Source organism: Mytilus trossulus, chromosome 9 (assembly GCF_036588685.1).
Source record: "Mytilus trossulus isolate FHL-02 chromosome 9, PNRI_Mtr1.1.1.hap1, whole genome shotgun sequence".
NCBI classification, from domain to species: Eukaryota; Metazoa; Mollusca; class Bivalvia; order Mytilida; family Mytilidae; genus Mytilus; species Mytilus trossulus.
Window position 1 is genome coordinate 32,719,309 of NC_086381.1, and position 13,529 is coordinate 32,732,837.

Below are 13,529 nucleotides of genomic sequence, written 5' to 3' on the forward strand. Positions count from 1 at the left end.
TAGTAACGACTTCTTATCTATATGAAAAAACATCAACAGAATCGTTCATTTTGACTTTTCTGATGATGAATGAAATTCATCCGGTGTATTCAGTTCATCAGCTTTATATCTTTTTTTTGTGTTTAACAAATCTTTACCTTCGATTTCAAGTGGTATAGACCATGTATACGGGGATAATGGATTACAGATATTGCATACATCTTCAGGTTTTTGTTCACCATCAAAATAACATTTGCCGTCAATATAGCAGGTAGATTTCTGGAAAAAAATTATTTCAGATAGTACCCACATACAGAGTGATAAGAGCCATTTCTTATGGCCTGTCCGTGGCCAGGAGGATTATAAGTCGTCGAATGCTATCTTTGAACCTTCTTGATTATCATTTGCAGACATCAGACACTGAATAATATTCATAGTTTGTCATTCCCGTAATGCTATTGTTTACTATACCGTACTAGTGTTATTCTCTGAATGAAATTTAAGGACATGATCAATATAAACTGTTTTTTCATCAAATTTAAATGCATATCTACTTCAGATTTAAGTATGGTTTAGTAAAAAAAGAGATTTTTATATGTATGTTGGATAATAACTAGATCATTTAAAACTTGCAATACAAAACCATTTATACGACTGTATAAAATGAACGTTCGAAATTATTACACCAGGGTTTTCGATATCACAAACTGGTCAAAACTTTTACTAAATTTTATCACAGGTATAAGGAAATAATTCGTAAATATAACTTAACATGCAGACATCTTATACGTTCAGGTATTTCACATCCAATTTTTTATGGAAATATTCTTTATAAAGCACAAAAATGTCAGTATTCACCTCAGAAACTAACAAAACCTTTAAATAGACTTATTAAAAGGGATATAATTACGAAACTGTTGTCAGGTCATTAAAGATTGCATATTTTGGCTTTAATATTGATTCACTTATAATGTCTTTTCATCGGAACTAAACACATTTTTTTCTAAAAAGCAGTTGTTGGCATGACACGGGTTATGTTCCTCTCATATATGTTATGATAGTATGATACTAAACCCTAACGGGAAGGATTGTGCCATAAGATGGAGACATAATCATTCAATCAGTTTAATTGAGGTCTGAAGCTGGCATGTCTGTTAACTGCTAGTAGTCTGTTGTTATTTATGTATTATTGTCATTTTATTTATTTTCTTTTGTTACATCTTTTGACATCAGACTCGGACTTCTCTTGAACTAAATATTAATGTGCGTATTGTTATGCGTTTACTTTTCTACATTGGCTAGAGGTATATGGGGGAAGGTTGAGATCTCATAAACATGTTTAACCCCGCCGCAATTTTGCGCCTTTCTCAAGTCAGGAGCTTCTGGCCTTTGTTAGTCTTGTATGATTTTTAACTTTAGTTTCTTGAGTATAATTCGGAGTTAAGTTTGATCTCTATTATCAATGTACTAGTATACATATTTTTTAGGGGCTAGCTGAAGGACACCTACGGGTGTGGGAATTCTCGCTACATTGAAGACCCATTGATGGCCTTCGGCTGTTGTCTGCTCTATGGTCGGGTTGCTGTCGCTTTGACACATTCACCATTTCCCTTCTCAATTTTATCACTATGATGTCATTATCTTAATGCATATTTTTTCGTTAAAACCTGGATATTTGGTTATGCAGGTATAGTTGGTTCTACCTCTAGGTAACATATATCTTTTATACATCTCTGGATGTTTTGCATAACAGTGGTGATATTCAAAGATATTCGATAGATATTAAAGTATCGAACAAAGGAAACCTGACTAAAAAGGAATTCTTTGATTTATAATTCAAAATGTTTAATGCAATATGTCCGGATGAGTAATAATATTTTGAAGAAAAGTGTCTTAAATCAAAGTTATAAATATAGTTAAATCTTATATTGACAATCTTTTTGTCAACTTCTTCATTCATGCTTTAGCTCAACCTTAAACGTACTTTTTTTTTTATAAAACACATGTTAAGATACTAATACACAGCAAAAGATCCAAAGACCCTTCATCAATGTCTATTAAATATTTAGAACTCTTACATAAAATACTAAAATATTAAATAAATAATTTACCTTGAGAGCAAATAGTGGTGGATTTGAATCAGGATCAGCAATTTGGCACTTAGAGTCGTATATAATAAGGTCTAATTCCTGTCCAAAGTTTTCCATGTCATAGCTGATACTTAACTTATATGCTTCCATAAACATTTCATATTCTACACTCCGTTTTAACCGAAGGGGTAGTTGATCTCTTAAAGGACAATGAACTTCAACAAATGTTTCAAGAGAGGCATTTGCAATCCAGGTACCAGTTGAAGTTTTGTCGCCAGATTTTGAAATCTTTAAAGGATAAAACACAACACTTAAACATGCTTATTTTCTAGCCATATATAAGAAGCAAAATGAACAGTCATGTTTGTTTCATTAATTAAATGTATGTATTGCTTAACGATCAGCATGTTCATATGATCATATCACACAGTACTATACAAAGTATGAATTATTCGTTCACCTGCACATCATTTGGGTGCATTCTAATATCTAACTTTGAAAACAAAACATCACCCGGGATTTTGCGGTTTCATCAAGGTTGGTACACCGAGTTTGTATCAAGAATACTTAAAACGTAATTGACCGCACCATTCATTCGAAATCATTTTTTCCGAAAAGAAAAATATGTAGATTTAACAAAAGCTAATACATGACCACCAATTGAGTAGTTCTACTCAGACACATATTAGTAAAAAAAACAATGTATAATGTTCAGTCAAGTTTCATTTTTTGTAAAAGTTCCTTTTGGAAACAACTATTTTTCTCCTTTTTTGTCAACTGTTTTTCTTTTATTTCAGGCAAATTACAAAAAGGACAATTTCTTAAGACGAATAAAAAACGCTTGCAATATCTATTAACCCATCCTTTTTACTTTCTACAAGTTACTCACTATTAACTTATTCAATTTTCTTTTACGAATTGACCAACTAAATAGTGGTATATAGGTGGAGGAAAACAAACTTGTTGAATAAACAATCATTCAAATTATTCCCTTCTCTGTGAATTTAAAAAAAAAATTTCTGTTAATGATCTCAATGTTGTAATCATGTGAATGTCGGACCATAACGATTTTCAGAACTTACATGATATTTATGCACACGGCAAGATAGTTCACGGCTACTTCCTACATGATCACCCAATACAAAGGCAGTGTCGCAATCAATTTCACTTGTGTCACATAGTCCATCTCCTCTAACTCCAAACATCTCGGGAGGTTGTCTTTTATCAATCGAACAGTCAGAAGCGATAAAAGTATCATTGCAGATACAGGTTCCTGTGAATATTAATTTGTAAACTTACATTCATCTATATCAAATTAAGTCTCATTGGAAAACGTTATAAATTTTCGAAAAAACAAAAATGAGATACTTATCTGCCGTCTCGACGAAGATACATGTACCAATAACTAGTACCTATACAGACAAGAAAGGTTTGTGTGATAAGAAAGACTATTACAGGGAGATACATAAAAATTTGAAAGACCTCTCTAAAAGTTGGAAGACCGAATCCAGTCATTTTAAATTGATGGATATACAGTTATTGCAGATATATTTTTACGAACAACTTAAACATGAGTTATATATGTTTATAGACTTTTCAATTGAATAATCAATCAAATTATGCAAACGTTAGAGTTTAGAAAAAAACAGACATATAATTGATATAAGTCTCGGGAAAAACAACACGCAAGACTGAAAATAATAACATTATTTAAATATGCAAAAAGACTAAACACAGTATCAATCGTATGAACTGTAACATGTAAAGAAAAGCATGTTGATCGGCAGGTTTGACATGCATTTCCAAAATTATATCAAGAAATGAATAGAACACTACAGTGCTAAAAACAAAAATTATCATTGTAATGGTTTTGATTCAACCTTAATTTTATAGCATATAAACAAGATATAAGAACTTGCCATTGACGCATTCACCATTTGTACTGCATTCTGGAAGACCAGGACAAAGTATACTACGAACTGATTCAGCAATTGATGGTGCTCCGTGTGACCCATTTCTCTGCAGTGTTTCATTAGCTTGTAGCTCTCCTAAGCAGCCTGTTTTGAAAGTTTCCATCGTACTTTCAGTCCAGTCTAACGATTTTGCAAGCTGTAAAAAAAAAGGAAATGCATTTAAAACATAAAATAAAAACTGTTACTTAGAGTTGACTGACATGTTTACAATTATGACGTCTAATCCATAAATTCTGGCGTTTGTTTAATTGTTGACCGTTTGCAAATAGCATGCCGTGAACTAATTTAAATAAATCTGCGATATTCTTTTAAATAAAAGAATTATTAGGCTAGTAATAAAAATAACAAAAAAGGAATATTGAATTTGAAAAGTAAAATCACCAAAAAATTAACTCCGAGGAAAATTCAAAACGGAAAGTCCTTAGTCATACGTTCATAACTTTATATTTAACGTCATCATATACATGTAATTATATATTACCTCGATATCCAGAGCACAAGATTCTATAGCTGTATTGCTTTTAATATTGTCAATTTTTCCACATGCTTTATATATACCAGATTCGCCAATAGTGTTCCGGCAATAAGCCATTGCCTGCTGTGATGTCATTGTCACATTAGAAGTCTTTCTGTCGCTCTAGAATTAATAAAATATTAAAATTCAGTTAAACCCAAGCAATGCAAATGCATGTTATGTTGTTTTCAGATATTAAAGTTCAAATTTACAAGAGTTCAAATTTTCATGATTCTATTAAAACCATAACCTAGAAAACATTGATAAATTGTAAATTTGAGTAAAAATCTAAAAGCACTGTGCTGACAAAAGTGTTGCTCCTGGGATTTTTTTTATTAACCATTCGTTGATACATTTTTGCAGTTATGACAAAATAAAATCATATAAAAGTGCTTCCAGATTGACATGAAACTGCATTTTACTGAAACTATTCGATATATATTTACTTTTTGCATTAAAGGTTCGCTGTTATTCAATAATTTATATATTAGACGAACAAACGCAACAGTTTTTAACGAGTCCATGAAGGTAAACATTCTAGTAATAGGGTTAACAATTGAACGCCAAGTTGTTGCATCACACAATACGGTTTAGCAATAATTTAGTAATTGAATGACTCAAAGATTGTTTTATAGGCTAAACTGAGATTGGAATATGATAATGACAAGAGGAAAAAAAAGATGAGTTGCAATTCAAGGATTCCATGGCCTAAATTTGTTTACATCACATTTTTGTATCTCGTTTTGACGTTACAAAACATACAACATGAGGTCTGCAGACCAAAACGACAAGCCTATAGATGTAATTTCAAAAAGGGTTAAGGTATGTCGATAATAACACTTACATGTGATCATAAGTTAACTTTATAGTTTAAGTCATCCTTAAGTAGATGTATATGAAAAAAGCATTGAATACAATTAATCTTTTATTGTGTACAAAGATATGTGTATTCCGTTGAATCACAATTATTGAAATATAAAAGTTCTTACTGAAGCTGAACGACGATATCTTCGACTATTGAAGCTTTTAAATGGAAATTCTATAGATCTCTTTCTCCTTCCTGGTGTTTCATGGCATGTTCGTGATCCGACAGGATCAAAATCATCATCTCGAGTACAAGTCACACATTTTTCCGGAGAACATCCAAAATGTCCTGCTTCACTAAAATCTTTAGGACATTCACACAGGCTGTCCATTGTATTCCATAATCCAATATGCTGATCATTTTGAAGTTCGAACAGATTTTCGGGTGCGCTTTTTCCAGTTAAACTTGAAACATAAATGCAACATGAATTTTCAAAAATAAAATGCTTGCATGTTTCATAAAGAAGTTTCAAAACTACGTATGCAATTACATTGATTGTAATAAAAAAAGGAAAATACAGCATAAACTTAAAAAGATTTTTCTTTTTGTCAATGCTTATTGACTTCTCTCTGCAAATTTGACTTGGTCCGGTATTTTTGTGTTATCATATTAAATAATACGAAAATTACTAAGTTGGAGAAACATGAGTCCTTATCTTAAGTATGCAACATCAAAATTGGTATCTATTGCCTGGTGTTGATTTCAATACATTGGAAATATGATTCCCTAATGAGGGTAACCACATGTCAGACAAACGGCCGTGAGGAGCTTGTAAAACTTTAAATCACTTCTCCTATCGGTTCAAGGAATACAAGTACACATTATGGCCTCACTTAAGTGTCATTATATTAGTTAGATATTCAAATGCTGTAATATTCGTACCTTTAAAGTTATATGAATTTGGTGAACAGACAGTTTATCTAAATCAAACCATACCTCCAAGATGCGATGAAATCCGAAGGACTATCATGTTGAAACATCACTGCCTTATCGCATTGGTGTGACGTGATATGAGTGGTGCTGCTTGTGTTGTCCTTTAGAAGAAAATCATCCGTGCAAGTGTCACTCAGGTTGCCGCATAATCCTCTTGTTTGCATGTAGTCATGAACAGAAGCTGTGATATCAACGTTAAAGAAACTTATACTCCAAGTTATGTCTATTCGTGTTTCCGTTGGGAAGAAAATCTGGAATGAATATAACATTTTAACATTAAGAATAGTGCTGATTATTTTCATTGTTATAAAGTTATAGTCAGAACGATAATTGAGGTTCATGTAATTATAATTTTATTCACTTTTAAATGTAGCAATACCTTCTCCGAATCTTTAGGATCTTTAAGAAGCTAAAATACTATGGAATCGTAACACTGCAAGGAAACAATATTAGTAGAATCATCATAAATACCAGAATTGAAATTGTGAACGGAAATGTTTAGTAAGAAAACTACAAATAATTGATAAATAAAGGCATCAGTAGTATAAAATAGTAGTATGAAACTTGAATCAAAAATGCTTTACGTGACCAGTGAAATACGAAATTGAAGACCATTTAGTAGCAGTGCAATTAACACCTTTATGTTATCCACCATTCGGATAGAAAGTAAGATAGAGAATTAACATATAAATACTTCAATCCTCTGTGAAAAAAATATATCAGCGTCGTCAATGGATAAATATCCCGTCAACACAATCTTCAATGCATGATATCTTTAAAGTTTTGTTAACTTTGCGGACAGATTTAATTTAGAAAAAATATTGGCAATCTTAGAAAGGGTATCATTGTCAAATACGTGTAGTTGCACTTAAATCGATTTTTAGTATGCTCTGATTAAAGGGGAATGTTGCACAAGGCATTGCGTTGTCACCTTATTATAAAGAGTTGACTGTCGTTTAAAAAGAGTTTTGAATATTTTGATTTTCTATTTTGGAACGTTTAAATGACAGGTTGCAACAAGAATGACCTAGATTATTCAAAGATTGCTTTATGACGCGGATTTATTAATTCCACGTTCATCAGCATTCCTGTTAAGTTTTTCTCTTAATTGTGGCCTAAACGTTTCAGAGATAATATACTGTAATGTTAATAGCGCAAAAGAAAAAGAAAAACCTATGCCACACTTATTGTAAAATTGTCGGTACATATTCCATTTCTCAACTTTTGCCAGTACATGAATATCGCAAATTTAAATGCCGAGAAAATGTCTTTTCGGGATTAAATTGATCATTGCTCTCTAACTTGGTTATTGATTTGCTATTTCAAAAGTTTTGATTCGATCATATTGATTTGTGCGGATGTCATATCTGATGTTCAAAATAATAGGCCTGTGTGTATCTTTGATGAACATCTATATTGCTCGAGTACCTAACCTAAGCTATTGTTTTATCAGATCTGTTTGTGTTGCTATTTTTATTTTTTTTATTGACTTTTAGCTTTCAGTTATTGTGAGTACTATATTTTCGGCAGGTATCTTTCGGAGCTTTCAAATCTAACTTTATAGTATGGATTTACTCACTCAAGGGCGTAACATATTACCTAATGTGGGAACTATAAATTACAAAGTCTGTAACTTATCATTTATCATTTATCATATAAAATACTTTGAACAATGACAAACGACAAAATTAAATTACTAGCGTAATTATATTAACCGTATGTGTATTCTTAATAGTTCATTCCCAATGTGAAATTTTGATTGTTTTGAATAAATATTGAACGACAAAGTTTCTTCATATGTGACGTTGACATTTCTGACACCAGACACGCGAGGTAATGCATGTGTTTTTTAATTTGATAGATGCTTTTGCGTTTTTTTGGAAATGATTGTTTGTTTTGAGATTATAACACAATGAAGTCTGTTGTACCCATATTTTCACTTTTATTAATCATGTCTGTTTTGCCCACGCATCGTTGCGTTTTTAACGGAATTTGATGCGACTGTCATTAAAGTGAGAGGTTTCGCGCTATAAAATCTGGTTCAATCCATCATTTTCTACATTTGAAATTGCCTGTACCAAGTCAGGAATACTACAGTTGTCCATTCGTTTGATTTGTTTTTCATTTGAATTTTGCCATTTGATTAGGCACTTTACGATTGAATTTTCCTCGAAGTTCAGTATTTTTGTGATTTTATTTTTTAAATGTATATGATGAGGTAATTTTAATACGCTGATTAGAACATAAACTTACAGTATACAATTTTTCATTTGTTTTGAATCGACGAACATCTAATATTTTGTCATGGCATGTTTTATAACCCATCATCTTCTTTCCGTTGCATATATCAGCGATGAAAACATCACCCCCAGCTCGAACTGCAACACCACAATTACAGAATACTGAGGAACCTGGCCAGCAGTGGTCAAGTTTTATTTGAACCTGTTTAAAACACCCAACACTATTAATATAAGTATACCTAAGGCAAATTTAATTCTAATTTGTTATCCTTTTCTATTCATATCATACAGCTCTTAACGTTGTAATGTATTAATACATCCTTTGATTTCAATGTTCAGGTTTCGATGTTCCTAGGCGAAGGTTTAATACGAAAAGCGCTGCAGATTCATGAAAGGTCAGCAAGTTTAATATTTTCATTCTATATCAAAGGTTTATGGATATTGTTAGTCGATGAAAGTAGCTTAATAAATCAAGTTCGCAGTACACATCAAATCAAAATATACCGGTCAAACACTTTTTTTGCATTTAAATTTAAAGTTCATAAAGGAAACTCATTTCAGTTGTATTTTTCCCTTAGCTTTGATTTTATTGACAAATACCTTTCCTTGTCATGAGTTTCCCTTTTAAAATATGACAATTAAGAAATTTACAAATATATATATGTACTGTAGTACGCCGCTAGATTAAAACTGACGTGGAAAGGTAACACATGGCCAGCGAAAGCTATTTTTTTGAGAGCCCAGGTGGTCGTGTGGTCTAGCGGGACGGCTGCAGTGCAGGCGATTTGGTGTCACGATATCACGGTAGGATGGGTTCGAATCCAGGCGAAGGAAGAACCAAAAATTTGCGAAAGCAAATTTACAGATCTAACATTGTTGGGTTGATGTTTAGACGAGTTATATATATATATATATATATATATAACTCGTCTAAACATCATTTAACCCGAATAAATAAATTTTATAGTTTTCAATTTAGACTCGTGTATATATATATATATAATTGTTTGACATGCACACGTATAAAAATTGCGGTTTTTATCCAACGCAATCATAGGTTTGAACGTAGTTTTCAATTTAGACTCGTTTATATTTTTTGTTTGGGCATGTATCATATTTTCCCTCCGGTTTATATGATCCGTTCATCCTATGTTGTCTCTTAAAATTCAAGAGTCAATCTTAAATTGAGAGTAAATTATATGGCCTTCCAAATACCGTTTTGATCCCTAACATCACTGAAGAGACATATATTGTCGAAATCTAGATCTGGTGTACTAAAGAAATATTGACACCGAATGTTTGTGGCACAACATCGTAGCCACAAGTTAACATTTTTTTTTTCTGTGACGTATTAAATTGATATTCAGATCCATTTTCTTACATCATGTGATCAATTTTATTTGGCAATTGTCAATGGCAGTCAGCAGGGTTAAAGAACATCAGTTGTTCGACCTGTTAGTCAAATGCGTTTTGTTTAAATATACTTTTTCACTTTTTTGGTCGTTTGGAAAATGTTGTTTGTGCTGTTTTTAGACCCTTCTACAACGAAATTTGTTTGACAGGCACACGTATAAAAATTGCGGTTTTTATCCAACGCAATCATAGGTTTGAACGTAGTTTTCAATTTAGACTCGTTTATATTTTTTGTTTGGGCATGTATCATATTTTCCCTCCGGTTTATATGATCCGTTCATCCTATATTGTCTCTTAAAATTCAAGAGTCAATCTTAAATTGAGAGTAAATTATATGGCCTTCCAAATACCGTTTCGATCCCTAACATCACTGAAGAGACATATATTGTCGAAATCTAGATCTGGTGTACTAAAGAAATATTGACACCGAATGTTTGTGGCACAACATCGTAGCCACAAGTTAACAATTTTTTTTCTGTGACGTATTAAATTTATATTCAGATCCATTTTGTTACATCTTGTGATCAATTTTATTTGGCAATCGTCAATGGCAGTCAGCAGGGTTAAAGAACATCAGTTGTTCGACCTGTTAGTCAAATGCGTTTTGTTTAAATATACTTTTTCACTTTTTTGGTCGTTTGGAAAATGTTGTTTGTGCTGTTTTTAGACCCTTCTACAACGAAATTTGTTTGACATGCACACGTATAAAAATTGCGGTTTTTATCCAACGCAATCATAGGTTTGAACGTAGTTTTCAATTTAGACTCGTATATATATATATATATATATACCTCGTCTAAACATCAACCCAACAATGTTAGATCTGTAAATTTGCTTTCGCAAATGTTTGGTTCTTCCCTCGCCGGGATTCGAACCCATGCTACTGTGATATCGTGACACCAAATCGCCTGCACTGCAGCCGTTCCGCTAGACCATACAATTAACCCGAAAAAATAAATATGTCGATGTGAGTTAATATTTACTCTCAATATACTTACTTGCATTGGTGTGTGTTGGTCAATATGTTCATACAAGGTATAGACACCCTCATGTTGGTTTTCATATGTTCTGCAAATATAATTAAAACATGTTTTCCATTTAAAAAACAACAGCATTATTACATTATCATCTTAAGGTAATAATTCCAAAAAGAAATTGTATATAACGTTTATATTTATAGACAATAGGTAGAGCTCAACTTTTTTTTACAGCGTAAGATTTCTCTATTTAAAACGATTTTAAAATATTAATAATATATTAGACAACACTTGACTTGTCACCATATGTTCTTTGTTGGACGTCTTAGCTAAATATTGCCCCATATTTCCAGAGGGGAAAACATGAAAAATGTACGACCAACGACGACGGACGACGAAAGCCAAACGAAATGTGCATCTCTTTTAGAGTTGTTCAGACAGATAATACTTTTTGTTCTTGTAATCACTTATTAAGTAAAACCTTATAAAGACCTCATTGATAAATGACCAGTTTATTCAGAGAAAAATGTTTGTTATATGTAAACGGTATTTAAGTTAAACGGACATACAAGTTATTACTCATGTTGCTGTTTATATTTGATTTCTTTGGGGTAATCTGCGGCAATTTATTTGAAAATGATATCTTTAATTATTTAACGAAAAAGTATCATCACGATAACGCTTGGTGTTGCTGAATTTATGAATCAAATGAAAGCAATACATGTACCGGTCTTCAGAAAGGGTTAAAATAATTCAAAGGATCACCAAAAGCAAGTTATTTTATTAAAACATCCAGAACGATTTTTACACTAAAAAAAAGATAATTCCACCATTTTCATATGCCTAATTAACAAAGTTAATGATCAGCCTTTTTAGAGTTGTTTAGGAACTAGTTAAAACAAGAACACCTTATAGAGGCCTAGATGAAACAACAATTTTCTGTTTTTATAATTTATTTTAGGTGACCTATACATACATATTGTAAAGGCTTTCAAATGTTCACAAAAAGCCTTAATATAAGCTATGGTAATGGTAGGATTGTTTACGATATGAAACTCTGTGGATTGCAAGGACCAAAATGTAGAAGAATTAATATCCATAATAACTGTATACAAAAAGAAAAGAAAATGCTTCATCCGCCAGTACACACACACACTTGTTTGCAAGAATTTTGTTTCATTTTATACACAATCGATAAATTATCAGATTTCATGACTATTATAAAGATCAACGAGAGCGAAACATATTTTATAATTTAACCAAGAAACATACAAATATTATCAGTCAATCAAATCAGGATTGTGACCGTATAAATTATGTAGTATCGGTTTCATTCTTCCTCCTTATAATTAATTTCTGCAATTTTTTCTAAGTATTGAATCTGATCACTGTAGATTAATTTTTAACACCTTATTTGTAAAAGGTCAAACATTCCACAATATTCTTTTCATTATACTACTAAAAGACAAGCCATTCAAGGAAATAAAATCAAAAAGAGCAAAATATGCACCAATAACAAAACTACGACAATCACAGTTGTCTGTGGATTACTACCTCTCGAGTGAGCAGACTGGACTGTGGATTCATTTATTTTCGTGATTATTTATTTTCGTGATTATTTATTTTCGTTGATTGATAAAAACTTGCATTTTCGTTAATATTTGATTTCGTGGTTTTGACAATCTCTGTATACAAGATCTATTGAAATATGTTATTCGTTGAATATTTGAATTCGTGGTTAACTCACGAAAATTAGTATCCAACGAATAAAAATTGCAGGCGAATGGTGATCCTAATGCTCATGTTGAGCTGGCTCAATCCTAAAACAGTTCGTGAATGTGCCCTATTCACCTCTGTGGACCGCGTATTAAGTCTTGACTTATGGTCTGTGTATGTAAGTTTATTTGATGAAGGAATTAGATGCTGACGGTTTTAATCTGTTGTTTGTATTTTTGTTGTGACTTTGGGTACCCTCGTGGAATGACAGTCCACATGGAGAGGTATCGCCGGAACAGGAACACTGAAGTTCAACAAAATCAAACGCCAACATACATAGAAACGAACTATTTGATACCAACTGCAATATTCCTGATCTTGCACAGGATATTTTAAAACAAAATGGTAGGTTTAACCAGGCTTTTACGGCTAGAAAAAACTCTCGTTCATATGGCAAAGTAAAAGTCATATTTAACTTCAAATGAAAAAAAAATGCATGTCAATGGCTAGTTTTTATTATAAAACTAATGTACACATACTTTTAGAATTTAACGAGAGAAATTTATGTATAACTGAAAAATTATTACACCAGGGTTTTCGATATCACAAACTAGTCAAAACATTTACTAAATTTTATCATCGGTATAAGGACATCATTCGTAAATGAAGATCAACGTGTAGTCTTCTTATACGTTCAGGTAATTCACATCCAATTTTTTATGGAAATATTCTTTATAAAGCACCAAAATGTCAGTATTCATCTCAGAACTAGCAAAACATTTAGATAGACTTAGCAAGAAAGGATATAGTTCCGATACTGTTGTCAGGT

At 32.0% G+C, this 13,529-nt stretch overlaps 1 protein-coding gene across 1 annotated transcript in view; it reads right to left on the reverse strand.

Annotated features, from left to right (window-relative positions):
- LOC134684558 (von Willebrand factor D and EGF domain-containing protein-like) overlaps positions 1-13,529 on the reverse strand; it is a 31,148-nt gene that overhangs the window by 1,177 nt on the left and 16,442 nt on the right. The window contains exons 8-16 of the mRNA XM_063543852.1: positions 11,006-11,075; positions 8,608-8,796; positions 6,358-6,605; positions 5,546-5,825; positions 4,524-4,679; positions 3,989-4,178; positions 3,152-3,342; positions 2,091-2,357; positions 138-258 (exon numbers count right to left, since the gene is read on the reverse strand). Of these exons, the coding sequence (XP_063399922.1) occupies positions 138-258; positions 2,091-2,357; positions 3,152-3,342; positions 3,989-4,178; positions 4,524-4,679; positions 5,546-5,825; positions 6,358-6,605; positions 8,608-8,796; positions 11,006-11,075 (1,712 nt within the window). The remainder of the gene's footprint in view (positions 1-137; positions 259-2,090; positions 2,358-3,151; positions 3,343-3,988; positions 4,179-4,523; positions 4,680-5,545; positions 5,826-6,357; positions 6,606-8,607; positions 8,797-11,005; positions 11,076-13,529) is intronic.